This window comes from Perna viridis, chromosome 10 (assembly GCF_037379345.1).
Source record: "Perna viridis isolate PV_CMFRI_1.1 ecotype Kerala chromosome 10, ASM3737934v1, whole genome shotgun sequence".
Classification (NCBI taxonomy): domain Eukaryota; kingdom Metazoa; phylum Mollusca; class Bivalvia; order Mytilida; family Mytilidae; genus Perna; species Perna viridis.
In genome coordinates, this window is record NC_142454.1 from 1,378,864 (window position 1) to 1,402,631 (window position 23,768).

The 23,768-nt window shown below is 32.9% G+C and overlaps 2 protein-coding genes and 2 pseudogenes across 2 annotated transcripts; all 4 read left to right on the top strand.

Moving 5' to 3' along the window:
• Positions 1-1,189: 1,189 nt before the first annotated feature.
• On the top strand, positions 1,190-2,471 carry LOC148604092 (RYamide receptor-like; annotated as a pseudogene).
• A 1,522-nt stretch (positions 2,472-3,993) lies between these two features.
• Positions 3,994-5,589, top strand: LOC148604093 (C3a anaphylatoxin chemotactic receptor-like). The gene has a single exon (XM_088550052.1). The coding sequence runs from the start codon at positions 3,994-3,996 to the stop codon at positions 4,909-4,911; it is 918 nt and encodes a 305-aa protein (XP_088406178.1). The 3' UTR covers positions 4,912-5,589.
• Positions 5,590-7,931: 2,342 nt separating this feature from the next.
• LOC148604094 (uncharacterized) lies at positions 7,932-9,347 on the top strand (annotated as a pseudogene).
• Positions 9,348-19,437: 10,090 nt separating this feature from the next.
• LOC148604095 (RYamide receptor-like) lies at positions 19,438-20,899 on the top strand. Its single transcript, XM_088550714.1, has one exon. It carries the CDS (start codon positions 19,643-19,645, stop codon positions 20,627-20,629), a length of 987 nt encoding a protein of 328 aa, XP_088406840.1. The 5' UTR covers positions 19,438-19,642; the 3' UTR covers positions 20,630-20,899.
• The last annotated feature ends 2,869 nt before the right edge of the window (positions 20,900-23,768 follow it).

Sequence of the window (23,768 nt, forward strand, 5' to 3'; positions counted from 1 at the left end):
ACAGAAAATGTATTTGACAATGAAAGTGTACTTAAGATTTGGGTTGCGTTCTACTACAGAAAATTACGGCGTTCTACTACAGAAAACTACGAGAAAATTTCCTTTCAGAAGTTTTACACTGTAACCAGCCAAAATTCATTTCACGACACATAACGGATCGCAGCAAATGTATTTGAATAATTTCTTCGATGATTATCTTGAAATATGATGAATCAGCCCTGCCTGGATTTTAGACAGAACAATACCCATAAACAGGCAAGTCTAAAGTTCTCTTTTGGTAAACGGAAATGGGATTTATTTATCAAGTCATATATCAATTTTAATATTTGTGAAGAATAAATCAACCATGAAGTAAGAAACGTAGTTACAAAGATATAAAACTTCATTCTACCAACAGAAATGTCAATGCAATTAGAATCATGTACAATACTATTTCAAAATCTGCGTTATTTTGTGTTCTTTGTTTTGTGTCTCTGTTTTCCATGTCTGGTCTTGGTTCCTGGATGATATGCTTTTAATTCCCACTACAGTCTTGGTTCTCAAGATTGTTCTTTTTTTATAGGTGTTAACTGGTCTGGAGCTGTCATGCCAATTACCTGCTAGTAGTCATGTAACGTATAATCAGATTCATTATTATTTCTCTTTTAAAAAGACGTCTTGAACTGAGTGTTAGGTATGTTTAATTGAGCCATATATTTCCACAGAGGTTTGATATAAAAGAGGGAGGGTTGTGATCACGCTAAAGTAATATACACAGCCGCATTTTTTTCGCCTGTCTGAAGTCAGTCTTTTCAGGTCGCTGTATGTCTTGTTTTGTTTGCACTTTCTCTTCACATTTATGTTTGTGGTGTATACAGGGCAACTATTTCCTTGTACCTGAGTACAATGCTGTTTTGGGGCCAGTTGATGCCTTCCCTGTGGTGTAAGGGTTTCCTATTCGTTCATTGAAGACTCTTTGGGGGCATTGAGCTGACATTTATCATCCCGTTGGTGTTGTTGTCTTTTTTGAAATAATTACCATATCCATTCTAATTTTATCAATAAACAAGTTACAAATGTCATAAATACTGAGACATACACATATATTTACGACCTTTGTTCAAAAACGGAATACATTTAAGAAAAAGGAAATAGAGTTCAAACATAATAATTCAGGAATACCTGACACGACAACCAATGATTATTTAGAGATATAAGAATGTATACATGATAAATCGGTTTTTGATATACATAAGTTACTTAGGAATTTATTTGTACGTCATTATGGATCAAAATGCAACTTTACAAGATATAAACAATGAACAAATAGATAAATTACTTGCACCAATAGTGTACCTTTCTATTATAATGGCAGTAGGGATTCCTGGTAACCTAACAGTGCTTATAATCTACTGGAAAACGTATTCGAAATCTGTGTATAGGACTATTATCTGGATCCTGGCGGTTATTGATCTCCTTTTCTGCACGTGTCTAATACCGTTCAACATCGGTAGAATTATACGATTTTTTACATTCTATAATGTATGGGTATGTAAATTCTTTACAACGTGTATTTTGTTCTGCTCAATATTGTCCTCCCATATTATAGTGGTCCTGGCAATTCATAGATTCCGACAAGTGTGTATGCCGCTAAAACCTCAAATCAATCCGTCTAACATTAAATACTGGATAGCTGGAGGAATCACCATTTCAGTGGTATATAGCATCCCAGAGTTTATTTTACGACCCTTGGACCAATAAAAGATAGGGCACAACATTACAGGATATGTGTGTTCTATTTCATATAAAAACTCAGCATTTGTAGACATCTATAATGGATTCTTGATGTTTCTGATCTCCTCGTTTACTCTGACCTTGTTGCTTCTTTATTTGGCAATTGGACATAAAATGTACAAGCACCGCAAATCAAACCAATCAAACAACGGCATGACAACGGGAAACAATAAGATGTCGAGTAAAATTACAAAGATAGCTGTCACAGTTAGTGTTATATATGCACTCAGCTATGTTCCAGTATTCAGTTTTAAGCTGTCAGTTAATGTAATCGACCAAGAAGGTATGAACAACGTGGAATTTTTGGTATTAAAAATTGTCGAACGATCGTACGCCATTAATCACGTAGTCACTCCATTTATTTACGCATTCTTTGACAAACAATTCCGATCTTATCTGAAAAAGTTAATTTTTAAGTCACGTCGTAATATTGTCACTTATGACTTGCGAAACCATTGAACTTGATGATCAATCACAGAGCGCTGAACAAGCTACTGACTAGTGACGATATTCACTAACGTCAACAGAATTGCTAACATAGAATAAATGTACGAATTTTCTCAGCAGAAAAAAAACTTCTCTGTTAACTTAACTGACAATACATTTGATACACTTATTGATTGGTTAAATATATTTATTTTTAAATATTGATTACTGATGTTGAAATTTACAATGATGGCAATTATACAAATTCGAAGACAAGGCAATTATAAATTGTTTATTTAGAACTTATTCTGTGCCATATTAACGGCCAAGGTAGTGGAGATAAAAAATAGTGTCTCCTAAGTTAACGAAAATTGGGAAACATCATGAAATGTAATAAACACCAATTAACAAGAAATAAATTTACTGATACATTCTATAGAAACAACCACTTGAATTATATGCTGGGCGGTGGTGAGGGTTTCGATTGAAGTATAAGCCCTTATGTCAATAGTGTTTGATAGGTTCGTAGGATTGCAGTATTGTTGCTAAGTTAATACTGGATTATACTCACTTTTAATATGACGGGTCACCCCGCGTCGGCAGGGCAGGACATGCTTACCCTTCTGAAGCACATGATGTTACTTTCTTTTTTGTTTGTTTGTTTGCTTGTTTGTTTGTTTGGTTTTTTTTTTATTTGGTGGGGGGAGTTCATCTTACTAGTGCTTTAGATATTTTGTGTGACGTCTTGTTTCCCTTATTTGCAGTTTTTATATGTAATATTTTTATTTGGTTCGCTACATTGCGTATGTAGATTTTCTCTATTTCACGATTTTGGTGGGGGGAGTTCATCTTACTAGTGCTTTAGATATTTTGTGTGACGTCTTGTTTCCCTTATTTGCAGTTTTTATATGTAATATTTTTACTTGGTTCGCTACATTGCGTATGTAGATTTTCTCTATTTCACGATTTTAACGTATTGGACCTTTCGGTATATTTTTTGCAGATATCTATACTGCCTATACACTTTTGAGGAGGTCAGTGTAGTTTCTGCCTTAATTTGTCATAGGCGATAAGTTCCGAGATTATATATTGGGACATAAGAGATTTTGTCTTTTTATTTTCTCCTAATTGCCTGTCTGCTTTGACCTTGGTATATTAAATTTCATCCTTGTCCCATTAAATATCACATGGTCATTCCTTTATTATATTTTTTATTTTGTTGTTTTCTATAGGGCAAGCCGCAAAAGAAGTCATTCAGTGTAATCATTATTATAACTGTTTTCGGTAGAATTGATATTTCCGTATAATATTTGGTAGGGCCATTTAAAGTGGTCTATATAATATACTCGCTAGGTAATGTTATATAATCATGTCTTATGTAATTTTCAAAAACAAACAGTAACAAGCACTAGATAAATACAAAAAACTTGAAAAAGATATTTATCTAATATATTTAATGACTAAACTTTAATTTGTAAAGCACATAAATAAAAACAAAAACAAAACGAAACAAAAAAAATGACGATGCTTAAACAACTTATATAGTCTTTTTGCCATTAAGATATATACCATGGCAAAAAATCAAGCAAACTGCAGTATTTCCTTGTAAAGAACAATGAATCATTACGTCCTGTGTAAAAAACACCTTAACAATTTGTTTCAAACCACATCCCAGCAGCAAAGTCAACCATTGAAAAGGGTATAAAAAATAAATACATTATTTAAGCTACTAAAAGTACTAGAGCTTAACAGTTGATTTTTTGAAGATTTCAGACATTATAGTGTATGAAAAGGATGTTAAACGATATAAACAACGAGGTGTCAATAGCACCAATAGTTTACCTTAGCATTCTGATGGTAATAGGTATTCCAGGCAATCTATTTGTGCTCCTTATCTACTGGAAAAGATATTCGAAATCAGTGTATAGAACAATTATCTTTGTTATTGCGTGTACCGACCTCTTTTTTTGTACGTTTGCATTATCTTTTAATATAGGACGAATCATAAGATATTACACATTCTATAATGTATGGATATGCAAGTGCTTTACGGCAATAACGCTTTGTACTGTCTTACTGTCGTCACATCTGGTAGTCCTTTTATCCTTTCACAGATTTCGTCAGGTCTGTGTACCACACAAATCTCAAATTAATTCGTCTAACATTCGATACTGGTTAGCTGGAGGATTCATTCTAGCGGTGATATTCCACATTCCGCAATTTGTTCTACAACCCTTGGACCAGGTTCAGATAGGAGAAAACATCACTGGATATGTGTGCTCTGTTTCCTTTAAGAAAACTGTATGTGCAGAAATATTCAACGGATTTTTGATAGTTTTGTACGGAACGTATGCTCTGATTTTATTCATTCTGTATTCGTTGATTGGGCGAAAATTATATATGCAACGGAAAATAAGACAAGACATAAAAGCAAATGATGACGAGCTTCCAAATAAGGTAACAAAGATTGCGATCACGGTCAGTGTTGTATATGCACTAAGCAACATTCCTCTCCTATTTCTTAAACTTTTTCTTGATGTCACTGCACAGCAAAGCCTGAACAACGCAGAATTTTCAACCTTGAAAATTTTTGAAAGATCTTATGCAATGAACCATGTTGCAAATCCATTTATTTACGCATTTTTTGATAATCGATTTCGATTTTATTTCAGGAATCTTGTCACTCGTTCCTTTCATCGTCGGAGAATATAATCACTCCGTATCGCTTGTTCTTAGAAAACTGAACGCACGCGAAATATCAAACATAGCGTAGTTGATATATAGAAAGCTTATAAATTAAAGTACAGCTTTTGCATGTATACTTTAATGACTTGTTAATTTACATGACTGCGGTCAGGTTTTCCGTATTATAGCCTGACACCCCAGCATGTAACACGCCAGGGATACCCCATTCCACCATCTGGGACACACAACCCAGTTGCTCTGTGGGCAGAGCGCCCTAGCCCCCGGCTAAGGTTCTGAGCACTATTTAGTAGCCTTTTACGACAAGCTTAGCGCTGCTGCAGGTCTATTCTTTAAGCACCCGGACCTGCACGGGGCTCTTTGTTGTGTATATCTGTTCTCAATGTCTGGTCTTTGTCCCTGGATTGCATTATTTTGATTACCGCTATAACCTTGGTTCCCTTGATTACGCTTAGTACCATAAATTTAATCTAAAGTAGTTCATACTGATTTCATTTACAATAGAACAATAGGAAATAAGTACTGTGAACGTGCTATTGTTCGTTGGGTACCAATTTTCGTGGCGTTCGTGGGTAGGCCAAACCACGAAATTGGGTTCCCAAAGAAAAGGAGATTTCCATTGATGTGTATACTGAAAACTTCAAAACCACGAATTCAAGAATCCATGAACTTTTGTTTCTTCCCTTATCCACGAAATTTGGTATCCACTAATTAAAGTACCGTCACAGTAACACAAAGGAAAACTGAAAAGTGTATAGATATTTTATCAACAAAAGGAAAAAGTGGAATAACCTAAATGTATAGATAAACAAAAGTCCATATATTGAATCTTTTCGATGAGATAAAATATAACAGGAAATAACATTTTTTATAAGGAAATAATCATACTATTGTCAAAGCATACGGAAATTTAAATACCAATTCCTAGAAAATGTTATTTTTGGTAACAGTCCTTGAAAGTAAACCACCAATTCAATAGTATATTAAGATTTAGAAGATCGGGAATATTGTATTCGTGTAGTTGAAATGTTTTTGCTGTTTTAGTTGGAACGGGAGGGAGGGTAAATGTGTCTTTATGAGCTAGTTATATACACACATGTATTTCCTACATTTTGTGATTTATAAGAATTTTAACTCAAATTATCACTAAATGTGAAGGTTAGGGTTGGGGTCTGTGTGTGTTTTAATTTTATTTTGAAGTTTTTATTCTCATTCTAATTAATGAAAATTGAAGTTTCTTATAGGGTTAATCATTCATAAATGATTTGATATAGTTCATGGTACATTACTTATTTCACTTACTCTTAAATATGGGGAATACTGTGGGCAAAAAAAAAAGAAATATCAGTGTTAAAAGCATTACATATCAGACTCCTGAATTTCTGTGAGGAATAAAAATAATGTTAGATTAGTGCCGCTGTACTTATTATGATAAAAGGTCTCACATCAATCTAAAACGCACAAATTCCAATTACAATATATATATAAATGTTGCAAATTTCGTTTTGTTGTACACGTATTTCAAGGGGTAACCTTTTATCAGCAGTATTAAAAAAATTCTTAGGAATTTAATTATACGAAATTATTATATGAAATCTTTTGTTCAGACTGAAGGTTATTTTTATGCAGAGTGAAGGTTATTTGTGTGTAGACTGAAGATTAGTTGTGTGTAGACTGAAGGTTATCTATATGTAGACTGATGGTTATTTGTGTGTAGACTGATGGTTATTTGTGTGTAGACTGAAGGTTATTTGTGTGTAGACCGATGGTTATTTGTGTGTAGACGGAAGGTTATTTGTGTGTAGACTGATGGTTATTTGAGGAAGATAAAACATGATATATATCACACGAACAAAGTCAATGCCAAGTCGTTACATTTTTCACAGAACTTTTTAAAAATGTTCCAATGATCAAAATTATAGAATAAACTCACATCCAGTAGTATTATTAATTAAAAGTAATTGTCATTTTTACCTTCACATTCATTTCCTGTGAATCAATTAAATGTTTCTTGTCTAAGAATCGGGCAAAATGTATATAAGGTGTGGCACATGAAGGAAAAAAACGCAGATATTTTATTGCATTAACTAATGAATTAAACATGATAACCATCAAAGTGTTTGTAAAATTTACATTTTTATGATATGGATAGGTCAAATTTAATTGAATTTTTTCCCGCACCCTATCCCTATATAAGCAGTCAAAAAATGTTTACAGATGCTTCAGGATAAACTTGAATACCTTTTTGGTTGTTTTCTAGATGTACTGACGTTAGTTAATACTTAATGGTTAATACCTATTTGCTATTTATATTAGTTAATTTTTTTTTCAATATTAAAGTTCGGGACGTATTTAGTTACTTATTACTTATTTGAGCGGAAATATTCTCATCGCACATGGCCAAGTCGAATCCATTTCAAAAGAAATAGGGGTTGTTCATTGTCATTCTTATCGAATATTTTAATATTTCAAAACTATAACTCATTGATGGATATTGACCATAAGAAATAATTTTTAGAACATTACAAAACAAATACAATACTTGTTAAATAACAAATAGATCTTAACAAGTAAGTCGTAAAAAGTAAGTATCGATTAACAAGTCAAAATGTCCTTCCATGGCTTTCGTACTTTACTGGGCAAATGATTTTTGACGCGGTTCTTTTCTGGTTCCAAATATTTGAGACTGGAATATTGCAAAGGGCTAAATGTATGAGATGCAGTACACTTTATTTTAACTTAAACAATTAATGATTGTCACAATGGTGGCCAAATCTACACTTCAAACTGGAAAATTAAAGACTATTTTCATTTACCCAAAAGAGAAAAATCCGGCATGGAATGCCCTTCGTGGATAAAGTGATAAGCGATTGTTTGTGATACTCAGGACTGAATTTGAATTGGATCCTACTCATCGTCTTTGCAATGTTATTCTCAAATAGTTAAGCGAAGCTTGTTTATAATCTTAATTAAATGTTTTCATGGTATTAACAGTCTAGTAACAAGCGTCCGGGAAGTCATTAGTAAAAATGTGTTTTGTGCATTCATATAATTATGCAATACCCAGCTCACTTCATGAAGCTGTTGCAACAAGTATAATTGCAAGAGTAAGATGTTAAAGAAAATTTTTCAGCTGTATTATATGTTTTATTTTCAAGATATGGTGTATTATATTTTGTTCAGTCACTGAAATAAGGGCCCTTTTGGCCAGACATGCCGAGTAATTTGCCTGAATATGCATTTGAAATGTAAAACCATGAAAATATGTCCACAATAATAATTACGCATATGTTGAGAGTAATTTGTCAAATTTCGAAGTTAAAGAATTACATTTGATCGTATAATTATCAAACATATTTGTTGATGAATCATTATTTGAATTTAACCTTTTCAACCGATAACACAAAAGAGCAACGGGTGTAAACAAGTCCTTTTTTCTAATCATAGCAACATGTGGTCAAGGTATTAATTTATCACATAAACTGTTCTCCGTAATATTGTTCTTAAAACTGAGGTATCAGTATTAGCCGGTGTTTCTGTTTCGGATAAACCATGCACAATTAAACATCGTTTCTGTTATAGTATATATGTAAAGTAACGTATCTTTAGTAATACTTTTAATTTCACCAACTGTAAAACTAGTTCGAAACAAGGATGTATTTTTAATAATATCTAAACCATATTTATAAAAGTAAATCATGTTTACTAACCTTAACACTCAAATACTTATAGCAGATGAATGATAAAGGTTTAAAACTCATCAGAAAGTAAATATTTTTTATTTCAACTTATTACGACATTAGATATAAACAACAATATTATATTAGATGATATTAACAACAAAAAATATGACAATATTACTAGCACCAATGGTTTATCTCGCCATTTTGCTGGCCGTAAGAGTTCTTGGTAATCTTACCGTGCTATTAATCTACATAAAGAAGTTTTCAAATCTGTATATAGGACTATTGTTTGTTCTCTAGCTTTGACGGATCTACTTTTCTGCTCGTTAATCTTACCATTTAACATTGGGAGAATCATTAGACACTACACATTCTATAATGTCTGGATATGCAAATGTTTTACGATGTTTATCTTATTCAGTGCTATTTGCTCAACCCACATCTTACTTATTATGTCCATCCATAGCTTTCGACAAGTACTTATGCTGATAAAATCTCAAATAAATCTGTCTAATATTCGTTACTGGAGAATTTACCATGGTATTTGGTTTCTTAGAATTTATTCTACATCCCATCGATGAAGTACAGTTAGGACACAACATTACAGGGTATGTTAGTGCAGTTTCATACAAACACACTGCTCTTGCAAACATCTTAAATGGATTTGTGACTTTTCTATCTGTATTCTATACACTGACTTTATTCTTTCTATACTTGGCAATTAGAATAACAATGTACAAGCGAAATTCTAAATATGTATGATTAAACATAAACAAGTTGATATGTATTGAATTTGATGGGATAACACACTTTGAGACTCAAATGATTGATTTGTGATTTCAAAATGACGGAAATATGTTGCATTACAACAACAAACAATTTCGATTCTGAATATTAATTGTGATATTTGTTTAAAAAAATAAATGAAATGAAATTTTTCATTGCAATTGTTAAATGATAATATCTGTAAAGTTATGATAGTGGGTAAACATTGTATAAAGTTACTCACTCTTTTGAACCTGAACATATGTTCCATCACAATCAAGAACCGCAATACCTTATTGTTTGGTAAAATGAGTTATACTTTTATTGTTTGGTAAAGCGAGTTATACTTTCTATTGAAATTCAATGCAAATGAACAACTTAAGTCAAAAGTTCATTCATCAATTAAAAAAGAACATTTACTGTCAATTAATATTTAAAACTCTTATAACAATGTTAATTTTCGATAGAATTAAAATAATGAATGGAGACCAAATCAATAAAGTAGGCAAAATAAGCACAATATAAAGAACAAAATTTAAAGCCAATGTTGTTTTTAATTACTACATTCATTTATGTTAAAAGAATCACCGACCTTTGGCTTATTTAATTAACGAATGCTTACTAAGAGTAATCAAGGGAACCAAGGTTATAGCGGTAATCAAAAGAATGTATTCCAGGGACAAAGACCAGACATGGAAAACAGAAATACACAACAAAGAACATAAAGTAACTAAAATCATACATACAAAGTAACAAAAGCAAATGAGCAACTCGGACTCCACTAAAAACTGGGAGCATGGACCAGGTGCACCGGTAGGGTAAGCGTCCTCTGCTTTTCTAGAAACACCCGCCGAGTTGCTCATAAAAAGTCCAGTCCGGGGTAGACAAACGAGGAAAGGAAAACTATGACCCGTTGAATAAATCAGTATTCATAGTGCAGATGGTTACACCATAACGATCCAGGAGTTCATGATGACGGCCATAAAAATTATGTAGTGATGACTTCAATCTTGTAGCATAATAACCCTGTTCCAGAAGCCTATGAGTTCTAGTGCGATACAAAAAGTCTGTGTAGTTTCGGCAAGCTCTAGCATAACGTTATATGAACACTCCATACGCAGTTGCTGAAGGGATGTGCCACAGATGAAAGGAAAGTTGGCAATTCTGAATGAAAAGTCATCACGTTTGTCGTAAAGTTTGGTCAATAGTTTTCCTTTAGCATCGATTTCTAAGTATAAGTCAAGATATGAGGCTGACTTCACAGCGTCTGTAGTATCCTTTATCTCAAGTTCTTTTAGGTAGATTCGATGTATCAAATCCTCGAAATTAAAATTGTTAAACTAGCAAGTTAGAACTGAAAGAAGCCATAACCAATCACTCATGGTTGACAACAGATAGTCAAACAAAACATCCTTTGGTATCATACGAATGTTTATACTCGACATAAATCACCGTAAATAGCTGGAAAGTAGTGACCCCTTATCTTGCCCGACCTCAATTAAAGCATCAATTATGACATAATTTTATTAGTTACTTTTATATTGAAAATGCGACATAAAAAATACAAATATTACAAGCTTCGAATATATGTTTCACTGCTGAATTACATTAGCAAATTTTCTTAAAATCATATCAAAATTTAACAAAATGTAGGTCAAGTTACGAGGCTGACTTCACTGTAGTGTCCTTTATCTAAAAGATTTTTGGGTTAGAAGTTAATGACAGCAATTATTGAAACAGCTCTGTTGATTTGAACTTATTAAATATTGAGAACAACAAATTAAATGTTTAAACTTTTATTTAAGGTTGTGCAAGAGACGTGTGATAACTTTAATTCCAACATGACCAACATTTCGTGCAATGCATAAGCTATCGTCCATTAAAAATTCCTACTAGAATCGAAATAAATCACGAAAACTCCATTTTATCATTGTTTTACCACCGGCTGTCCATTTGTGCTGCATTGTTTTACTACCAGTGATAGCGAGTAGTATTAGTAATACAATGAAAAAATGGGGTTTCCGTAATTTATTTCTTAATAAAAACACATGCAGAAGTTATTTAGAGTCACTAAAAAGTAGCAAGAAACATATTTTAAGTAAAAACTAATAGTTTACCACTGTCTTCATACTTTAAAACTAAATGAAATTTGTTTTTATGCCATCCGTATTTTTGTTAATATTCAGTATTGTCGCTAAAAAGAAAAAGAAGTAATATCGAGATACAAAGGGAGAGAAATCCATCATAAAGATAACACCGGTAACACAAAAATGACAACTTACAAAGAACAAATCATTGAACATATAAACGTGTATGCGATGGAACAATTATCACGAACCACACTGAGTCGGGGGGTGGGGGGTTAATTCAGGTGCTGCAGAAAGGTGACGATTAGTATAGACAATTTATCTTTTTCCCACTACAAGCAGTAAAAAAGATAAGAAAAGGGAAAAAAGAAGTTTCTTTACCACATTTTAACGCACAAAAGATCAAATGTAGATGTTTTACGATTAAATACATTTTGACAATAAAGAAATAATAACGTTAAAGAAAAGCAAGTAATTTTACGATTGAATTCTCAGCGGATATAAGAGGGTGAAAATTATGGTCTCGATACTATGCAAACTTGGCATGACGTAAGCATGCTTTATAATGTATTATTATATGGCAGCCCTTGTTGCATCATTCCTGATCTAATTCCTGCGATGTGGACGCACATCCATATTTCTTCATTACGACAGATATATAGATAAAGGTAGATACATGAAGATGGTTGGAAAATATAAATATATTGTGTGTACAATAAGTAAAACATAAGCATGTACACGTACAAGTTTTATTGAAATAAAGACCAAACATTGATCGATCATCAATTAACAAAGAAACATATAAACAAACATACATAAACAAGTACAGGTACAATCAATGTCAATGCAATATAAAATATGTGTTGTAATATCAATGTAATATAAAATATGTGTTGTAATATCCTAGCTGAGGAATTGAGTTATCTATCTTTGACCATTTTTAGCACTATTATAACAAGCTCTCAACACAAAATCATTCAATATAAATACAATGATTAAATGTTTTGTTTATATTATTGATTGACAGTACATTTCCTGTTTACACCAGAGTTATAACTTTGAAACATCAAAATTCTGACCAGTCAATAAAAAAATAAATTGATCTTCTTCAGACATTGAATAAAATGAGAAAACTATATCCAAAATATTATCAAAGAGTTCATCCCGTTCCTTTATTAATTTAACACATTTCATTATAAAATGAAATTCATCTTCAATATCTTCATGACATAACTAATATATGATCGCAGGATTCGGCTATGAAGCAAATATACGTGTTTACACAAGTTACATGTAAATGTATGCACCTCAATATTAAACAATGTAACAAAGTAATTAATCGTGAAACAGTTCAGATCAAGATACGAACTGGTCAATGTTTGTATATTTTAATCATGTTAGTATGAGTACATACTGATAACGAAAGAAAACTTTTAAAAATACAATACAATCAAGCAACAGAATTTTATCTACTCAAAAAATGCATAAAGTTCGAACAACTGGTATGTAAACTTAGCAGTACAGAATAGACGATATTTGTACATGAAAAAAAGAAAAAAAACAGCATGAAAGTGACTTTGTGAAATACGACTGTTCATAACAATGTTATAAGAATAATACCTATGTCAGTCAAACTAATCAAATGGCTCTTGCATGAATGTTGCATACCTATCTTCAAAAACAAAACAAACCAAAACAAATAAAAAACAAACAAAACAAAATAAAATAATAACAAAAACAAAAACAAAATAAAAACAAAAACAAAACAAAACAAAAAACAAAAACAAACAAAAAATTGGGAGAGAAACAAAATTTTCTTTAGACAGACTGCTTATTTGTGTTATACAAAAATGTTTATAAAAGCAAGTTCGTTTATTAAATTGAACTTTAAGAAAAAAAAACATTAAAAAATCCCAAGTAAAGGATAGTATAACTGTTCAAATTAGTGCATACACTTTCAAGCATTCATGTTCACAGCAGTCGACATCTGATGTAAGGATAGAATATTTCAGACATTATTCATATTTGATAAAAAGCCACTTTCGGTGGTGTTATTTGGGTTTAGGTTTCACGGGTGTCATGGTTTTTTAGGGGTTCACTGATGGCAAGGTGTTATTAGGGTTTCACGGGTGGCAACGCATACTTAGGGTTTGTCGGATGGCAAGGTATTATAAACGTTTCCCGGGGTCAAAGTGTTATACATGTGTACGTTTCACGGGTGTCAAGGTGTTTTAGGGTTGTACGGGTGGCTAGGTGTAGTAAGGGTTTCACGTGTGCCGAGGTGTTATTAGGGTTTCCCGGTTGGCAAGATGTTTTAGGGTTTGGTGGATGGCAAGGTGTTATTAGGATTCCACGGGTCGCAAGGTGTTATTAGGGTTTCACGGATAGTAAGGTGTTATTAGGGTTTCACGGGTGACGAGGTATTATTAAGGCATCGTAGGTGGCAAGATGTTTTATTGTTTTACGGGTGACAAGTTGTTACTACGGTATCACAAGTGCAAGGTCTAATTAAGATTTCTCGTGTGGTAAGGTATTATTAAGGTTTCGCGGCTGTCAAGGTATAATTAGGGTATCTTGGGTTTTTAGGTGTTATGAGTGTCTCTCGGGGGGCAAGATGTAATAAGAGTTTCACGGGTGGCATGGCTTTATCATGGTTTCACGGGTGGCAAGTTTTTATTAAGGTATCACGGGTGCCAAGGTATTATTAGGGTTTCTCGTGTGGTAAGGTATTATTAAGGTTTCACGGCTGTCAAGGTGTTATATGGGTTTCTCGGGTTTGTAGGTGTTATAAGGGTCTTTCGGGTGGCAAGATATAATAAGGGTCTTTCGGGTGGCAAGATATAATAAGGGTTTCATGGATCACAAAAATGTTTTAGTGTTTCACGGAAGGCAACCTCTTATAAGAGTTTAACGGGTGGCAAGGTGTTATAAGTGTTTTTCGGTTGGCAAGGTGTTATTAGGATTTCTCAAGTGGAAAGTTACTTCATGGTTTCACGGTTGGCAAAGTGTTATAAGTGTTTCACGGCATGGAGGATATTATAAGGGTTTCACGGGTTGCAATATGTTATTACGGTTTCACGGGTGGTCAATTGTTATAAGGTTTTCACGGATGGAAAGGCGTTATAGGGGTTCACGGTTCACATTTAGCAAGGTGTTTTATCATGTGATAGGGTAGTATAGCTAGGTCAGATGATACACAGGTAAAGTTGGACTTAATCATTTTTAAGGCAGTTTAATCTGATTTTTGAACGTTTTTAAAACTAAATAGGATAAGTAGCGTTAATCATATAATCTTTTGTTCCTATAGCAATTGAGTAAATTCACACTTTCAGTTTAAATAATGTTTTTGGTTAATTCTGGAAGCCCATTGAGCTCATTATCGAGACTGAAAAAAAATTCGTGTTTTAACACGACACTTTACACGAAATAACGTAAAACTAACGCGTAATATCGCGAAACTTCCTCGAATTAACGCTAAACGTTAGACTTGAAGTACGGTAATGCCAATTATCGGTCAAATTGTACTTTTTTATAAAAAAAACCCCTCATTATTGAAGTTGAAAAATACTCGCCTGCAATGAGCAGACATAGATGATACATATAAGCGCCAAAATTGATCAAATATATTGGATACATCATTCTTGTAATTATGAATGCCTAAAATATGAGTTTTACAGTGTCGGTGTGCTTTGAATGAGAGTTCTTTTTGATACTCAGACCAGTTCTTGGGGTAGGGGTAATATTTTAAACATTTTTGGACAACTCTTTCTTGAAAATTAGTTTATCGTGATTTATCCATGTAAATCAAATTATTTGTCGAATGATACCACAATTGAGACGTTTTAGTAGAACCATAACTTGAAGAGTCGACTTTATGAGACTTTTTACGGAGAAATTCCAAATTCCATTTTTTGCATATTTTGATAAATTATGACTACGAAAATCGCCAAAAGTCATTAAAGAAACCAAGAAGTATTAATTGTGATGATACTAAATAGAATATACCAAATAAGCCATTCTTTACTGAAGCATAGATACTCGGCGAGTTTTGACAATGAAAAACTGGTTAATTTAAGCGATTTTTCGGTGGGGTAGGGGTACAATTTTTTCATTTTAGTTCCAAACCCTAAGTGTTACTGCAACTTTCTTGGTACCATTGTAAAGATGAGACATTAGGAAATATGTTGATATCTATATACGAAAATTTACGTTTTTTTTTGTTTTTTTTTGCAGAAAGTAAAAACTCAAAGAGGTATAAAAAAGTAGCCAAATGTTCAAAAATACCAAATAATTCATGGGGATGAGGTATAGAAACTGCAAATTTAAACTGCAAGATTTACTGCCCTAGATTCCTATGGGAATAGAAACAGAGGCTGATCCGATAATGTTAAAAGGGGAAATTTCAATCTAGGAAATGTACGAAAAGGGTTCTACGCTATCATTATCATTTGCCTCCTATTTTAAACAAAGCCAACACAATTTTCCAACGGATGATGGAGGTATCCTTGTTTATCCTCCATTTGAAAGTCAAAATGATGACATATTTTGGTATGGTTGAATCAATTGCGACAAGTAGAGCTGTTAAAAGAAAAACAAAATGGAAAGGAAAATGTCAGTAAAGAAATAATGTAAGATTGATTTTTTTTTTTCAAATAAAAGTTAAATAAAGTTGAATTATCCAACCATTTTTTTCCTCGTCGTTTTTCAAAACTGAAACTCCTAACGGTCCCTATCCGTTTAGTGTACGTCACAAACTTACAATGAACACACTCTACTTAATTGCTGATACGACGCTCTTCCAATCAACTGGAAGTTAAAAAAGGGCTTGTAAATTTTACATCCGTATCTTCAAGTAATGAAAATGAAAAATTATATTGGTATCCTATGCGTTTCTTTGTAAATATCTACAAGTTCCGTTATCCGTTTTGGTATAATGAAACTGTTTTAGATTCTTGTACTTTATGTTTATAATTCAGTGGCAAACAAGAAGAAGGCAACAAAATAAATTGAAAAAAGCTACCACAAGATAATCTCGTCCTAATGATTAAAAAACTGAGTTAATGAGGCAATGTATACGTTCGAATAAACCAAGATATAAAATTAAACTTGAAATTAGTTTAGCCAGTCCACTAATGTCTGATTAAACGCGAAATAAGTTAGTCAATCCAAAAACGTCTGCATACACACAAAATAAGTTTAATAATTTCAAACGTGTTCCAATCAGTTTAGACAGTCAGAATAGGGATGATTGAAACGGTAATTTTTTTTTATTTGAGACAGTCATGTTCAAATCTTTACTTTTGAGAAAATCATAGATTTATCTCCCAATAAAATCAACCAAATGTAACCAAATCAAGAACGATAACTCTTGCAAAGTTCTTATTTCATGTACAAACTATATACATTTTCTTTAAGCGCAACACCTAAATGAAAAACTAAAACGGTTTATGTGATCTGTAACTTATTCTGATTAAGAAATAAAAGTGAAATCGGTGGTATTTTGACATGCATTAATCATCTTCTATCTGATTTTTATAAAGACAGCTACTTAATCAGTCAAAATTAGACTGACGATGGTACGGACAGTTGTTTTGTTTTGTTTTTTGTTTGTACAGTATTGATTTTCTTTTTTTCTTTTCTTTCATTTTGTCCTGTGACTTGTCTGAAATTACAAGTTGCATAGGATTTGTCATTTTTAATCATTAGTCACATAAAATATACATAATATGATTTTCTTCCGTAAATGTTTATATTAAACCATATGTTTTATAGTCACATACCATCTTCTTCCCGCCATACTTAGACCAGCAACAACACGGAGTATAGTAAACACCATTTTTGTTCCAAGGAATGTAATAAACATTCTAGAACTCGTACTGCACCGGACGCAGACATGTAAAAACATCCAGAAATCGAAAATTTTTAAAAATATAGATTGTCAAGCGGAAATATTTTCCAGGGACGGGCGAGGATGAAAATCTATCAGTTAATTTTAATTACCTTTTTATCATTAGCGAGTGTTATTTAGGTGATTTTGCATGATTACCTTAGGGTCTCCTTACTCTTTTGCACAGGTATGTGGTGAACTGTGCATTCAAAGTTAATTCTCACAGTAAATTACAACTATTTACATAACATAAAATTTGGATTCTACATATTTTAAAACTATTTGGATGCTTTTCGTTTAACGCAAATATTCTCGCGACAATAACATAATACAGAAATTTTGTATATATAATTGATTGATAGATTGATTGATAAATTGATTGATTATTTGTTGTTTAACATCCTGTTTAATGGATGATTTAGTCTTTGTTTAACTTTAAATTATGTTTCAATTGTAGCTGTAAGATCTAAAAGCAGTAAACAAACAAAACTGTATATACTCGACGTCACATACAGCACATTTTCGATTTGAAGCTCTATTTGTTAAACTGTCGGGACTTACCGCTAGGATTGTCTCTCTTTTATTTAATCTGAAGATAGTTCGCATATATGCATGACGTGGTAGTTCCAACGAGTCGTGAAATCGTGGGTAACAAATCCTTACGGGAAAATCCTATACTAATATCCGCCATGTTGGTTTCTACGGGACGATTTGTTTACAAACGAAGTTCGTAAGATCCCGTCGAACTCCGGTGACAATCGTCTGCTTGATCAATTTCTCGATGTTGTACGATGTTCGCGTAGAATAAATCCAAATATCCGAATTAGCGCCGAAATGCATTCTGGGTTCTTTGGTTTTTGGACAAACCATTCAAACGTAAACAACATCTCCTAGCAACCCGATCACTGTAAACATGGCCGACTTTTGACAATGTAAATATTGGGACCGAGAATTAAAAGCTCACCGGAATTTAACGATTCAATGTTTAGGGAGAAGCCATTTGGCTAAACGAATGAGCAAGTCATTTAAGACAATTTAAACGACGGTAGGTGTCAATGAAGTCGTAGAAAATATTTTTATTCAAATTTTAGCAGTATCCTATTTTTGTGACGCCGAGTAATCAATGATATCAAGCTTCTAGCAGAAGGATAATCATTGGAACCAGGATTCTAGCAGAACAGTAATCAAGGGAACCAAGATTCTAGAGGAAGGGTAATCAAGGGAACCATGATTCTAGTGGAAGGGTATTCAAGGGAACCAAGATTCTAGCGGAACGGTAATCAAGGGAACCAAGATTCTAGTAGAAGGGTAATCAAGGGAACTAAGATTCTAGCGGAACGGTAATCAAGGGAACAAGGATTCTAGTAGAAGGGTAATCAGGGGAACCAAGATTCTAGCAGAAGGGTAATCAAGGCAACCAGGATTCTAGCAGAAGGGTAATCAAAGGGAACCAAGATTCTAGCGGAAGGGTAATCAAGGGAACCAAGATTCTAGTGGAAGGATAATCAAGGGAACCATGATTCTAGTGGAAGGGTAATCAAGGGAACCAAGATTCTAGCAGAAGGGTAATCAAGGGAACCAAGATTCTAGTGGAAATCACAATAATGTAATCCAAGGACAGAGATCAGACAAAGAAAACAGACAAACACAACAAAGAACATGAAAAAACGAAAATAACACATACAAAGTGGCAAAAGTAATCGAGCAACTCTGTTCTTGAAACCTAATTGTAGGAAGTCAAGGACGATGCAAACATTCTGCATAGTTACGGCAAGCTTTGGAATAACGTATGCGTTGTGATAAGAAAACTCCACATGCAGTTGCTGAAGAGATGTTGCCAAAGATAAAAGGAAAGTTGACAATACAGAATGAAAAATCGTCGCGTTTCTCGTATAGCATAGTCAACAATTTTCCAAACTTATATTGACTGGAGATATCTTGCCTTTAAATAAAAAAACAAAACTAGTGTGAGTCATTTAAAATATCACAACTATTTCGAAATAGCCTATTAAGTTTCTTCAAAATATTTATAAGCACAAACCAAATTTTATTGAGTTTTAAAATGATTTAAGTTTCACATTACATTACATGTTGAGCATTTGTTTACCTATGGTGGTTGTCAAAGAGTTATGTAACACTTAAGAGAATTTAAAAATGTGAAACAAGGACATTACTAATTTATATATCCTCGAAAACAAATATTTAACAGCCTGTTCTGAGAATTGATTATCTTAACTGATAAAGTACTTCATTTTGAACGAACATTACCCTTGTTCTATGTCTAAGGATAGTGATACCATTTTGTCTAAAGCTTCATTATGGGAGGCGATGATATATCTTTAGAAAATATAAACGATGATCAGCTAGAGAAGTTGCTTGCTCCGATAGTATATCTTTCCATTCTCATGTTCTTTGGAATCCCTGGAAATCTAACTGTGCTCCTTATCTACTTGAAGACATATTCACAATCCGTGTATAGGACAATAATTTGGACATTAGCCTCAGTAGACCTTGTATTCTGCATGTTGGCACTGCCATTTAATATCGGGCGAATCGTGAGGTATTTCACCTTCTATAACTTGTGGGTATGTAAATGTTTTACAACGCTGATTCTTTTCAATATATTTGTTTCATCACATCTGATAGTCCTCTTATCAATCCACCGGTTTCGACAGGTGTGTATGCCACTACAATCACAAATCAATCCAATTAATATCCGATACTGGCTAGCTGGAGTGTTTATACTTGCAGCAATATTTGACATTCCACAATTCATTTTACAACCGGTGGACCACAAACAATTGGGTCACAATATTACAGGGAATGTGTGTGCGGTATCCTTTAAAAACTCCAAATATGCAGAGATTTATAATGGATTCTTGACATTGTTGTTCGGAGCTTACGCCTTGACTTTGCTGATTCTGTATTTAATGATCGGCCGCAAAATGTATTTGGACAGAAAATCAAAACACGCTATACGAACAAAAGATGAGAAGATGTCATATAAGATTACAAAAATTGCCATCACAGTCAGTGTTGTTTTTGCCCTTAGCTACTTGCCACTGTTTGTTCTTAAACTATTAGTGGATGTTATTCACCAAGAAAATCTAAATAACGCAGAATTCGCAACCTTGAAAATTTTTGAGAGATCATATGCTATAAACCACGTAGCGAATCCCTTCATTTATGCATTTTTTGACAGTAGATTTAGGTTGAATTTCAAGACCCTCGTTACTCATCCACGGCGTCTTATGGCAGGTGGGGAGTCATCTGATGACGAAAAACGACCTAAGAGTTCCGATTGAAAACGACATGGGCAGATAAGAAATATGCGGCAAATAGGCGCATCTCAAGAGTCAACAAATTATTGGTAGATGTACATAATCATGATAATGATGAGTTTTTGTAATAATCAGGCAAAATTGAAAATATCAGAAACATATTTGTCTAAAAACTACCAATTTGACAATATAATTTCACTCAAGGATGCTTTCTCTATTTGGAAAGGTCATTATTTGAACTCTGCATTACTTGATTTGTTCAGAAAGTTTTCAATAGAATGTTAGCAAAATGAGGTTTTTGGAGTTGTTTATTTCTAGTGAATTTCAATGAAATTATAACCCGGTTTACCAAAATGATCAGAAAATATATTTTTTCTCTTTATTCTGATGGTGCAAATAGTCCAACAAAACTTTCAAAAATAGTTTTTTTTATACCAAGTTTCAACCATTGCCGAATTCTTCAAGAGACTGACACTTAAATACAAAGTTCAGCTTGTTTATCAGGAAGCAACAAAATGCATTGTCTATTTGAAAAGACAGGAATATACGGCAAGGAAAGGTTTGAAATAGGTAAAAAATGAGAGGCAGGACACAATTTATTAGAACAGAATATGTGTCTGAAACACATAAATCTAAAGTACATATTTAGAACATTTCAAGTATCGTCTACCAACTCAACGTCAACCAAGTTTATGGTCTACTTACACGTAATGAACTATTCGTTTATGTACAATTCAGAACAGAATTTTACTTAAGTATGTATTTATTCGACAATATTTTACAAGACGAAAATGAAAATACATTCTCTTAGTACAACAACCGCTAAATTACATATAAATATGCTTTGGTTTGATGATAATAAGTTTATGATAAACTATTTCTCATCCAATAAACTCGATGTACGGACTAAATGTAGATGTAGGCGTCATTTGTAATCAACAGCTTCTGCCATATCCAGTACAATATATTTAAATAGTAATACAGGAAACTCAAATCATGTACAATTTGTTATACAATGGAAATCATTTTAATCTGTGATTGACAAAAGTACTTTACAAAAAGTTAGTTAAATATATCTTCGTGTGATAACAATATTAAATAATGGTATTGTCATTTATCCGATGGTTTCATGTAGGATTTTAACATCACTTGTCATTGTGGCTTACATGAATACATCACTTGTCATTGTGGCTTACATGAATGTCGTAATTTCAAACTTTTAAAGATGTTTTTGTTTTTGATTCGATGCCAAAACCGTTATATAATGTCTTTACTGTGCCTTGGACATCGAGTTGACCAGAATCACAATTCATTTTCATTTCATCACTCGGAAGTTAAGCTGGTCAATTGACTCATTACATATCGATGTTCTGTTATTAATTCTCTCATTTTCCTGGTAAACCATAGACATGCAAAGACTTGATTTACCAATTGTCGAACCTTCTTTTCTATTAACATGATTAAGTAACACTTACACTGTTTACCAAACACATATTAATGTTGAAAATAGTTCTAAAGATATGTGATGTATACTAGGCAATCAGTAATTCTAGTGGCAGAAAACAAATCGTTAATTGTATAACATATATATAGATACTAGTACTTCAACATTGTCGACAGAAAATAAAAAAAAATCGTACTGCATACCAGTAACAGACTGCCCATGTAGAAACTATATGATTCTTTTGAAATGGATGCTACATGGTAAACCCAGTCGAATGTTTTACATTATGCCAAATAGTACAAAGATTTTAAAAAAATACAATGGATGGCTCAGAAAATGATTTTTAAGTTCTCTAAGTAAAATTAAAAAATAAAAAAAAATTACAAAGTTATCTCCTTTTTCCAATGAATTTCGATGCTTTCTATGTAATTTATTTCCTTTTAACCATTACAGTTAATCTAAAAACCAACAGTCAACTTCAAGAAATACATTTGCGATGTGTAATTGATGACATTTTAAAACAAAATTTGTCATGTGCCACCCCCTGTTTGGGATTTGCGTTTGTATGCAAAAAAAAACTCTTAAAAACTCTTTATGACAAGTAGATGAAATACTAATCATATCATATTGATGAGCCGGTATATTATAGATCAAGACAAGGAAATTTATATATTTTTGTTAAAATATGCCAATTTGTCGTATATTTCTAATGAAATGACTTCTGTTGTCAAATTTGACGTAATAGTCCAAAAAATGACAAAGAGGAAGCAGTGTCAGTATTTAATTCATAGTTCCGGTGGATAAATAAACGGAAGCCATTCTGGAAATTAATTTGCTATCTAGGGAAATCTTATGCATACGAATCACCTGTTGCTTGATAAAGCAGCTTTGTCTTTTTATTCTGTAGTGGTAAAGTACATAGAATCGAAACACTTAAAAAATAGAATTCTTGCAGTTAGATGCTTTGTGGATGACTTCTTTTGTACGGGTTTTCGAAAAAGTCAAGTTCTAATTAAATTAATTTCCTGGAAGGGGTAAAATTTAAGGTTATATAAAAGATCTTTTACTATGGAAATAAACAGTTGTTTTAGTATTTTTGGGGTCCCTGCTTCACTGTCGACAAAATATTGGTGTCGTACAGACTGTTAGTTTGGTGAACAAGTATATGATTCTGTTACTTAATATTGCTTGTCAGAATGTTTCTGCACATTTGGAATCCAATACAAGGTTAGTCATATCAGACTTCTCCCTTGAAGGAATCGAATATTCAATAAGGCAATAAAGGACTTTTCTAGAAACACCCGCCGAGTTGCTCATAAAAAGTCAAGTCTGGGATAGACAAACGAGGGAAGGAAACCTATGACCCGTTGAATAAATCAGTTTTCATGGTGCTGATGGATACACCATAACGATCCACGAGTTCATGAAAACGACCATAAAACTTCTGAAGTGATGACTTCAATCTTGTAGACATAACCCTGTTCCAGAAGTCTGGATGTATGATTTTAGTTACCTTATGTTCTTTGTTGTGTATGTCTATTTTCCATGTCTGGTCTTTGTCCCTGGATTACATTCTTTTGATTACCCTATAACCTTGGTACCCTTGGTTACTCTTTAAACAGTCCAGAACTGATTCTACAGTCCGTTGACGAAGTAAAAATCATAACATTACCGGATTTGTTGTTTATTGCCTACAGTCCAATATGTCATAATTTATAG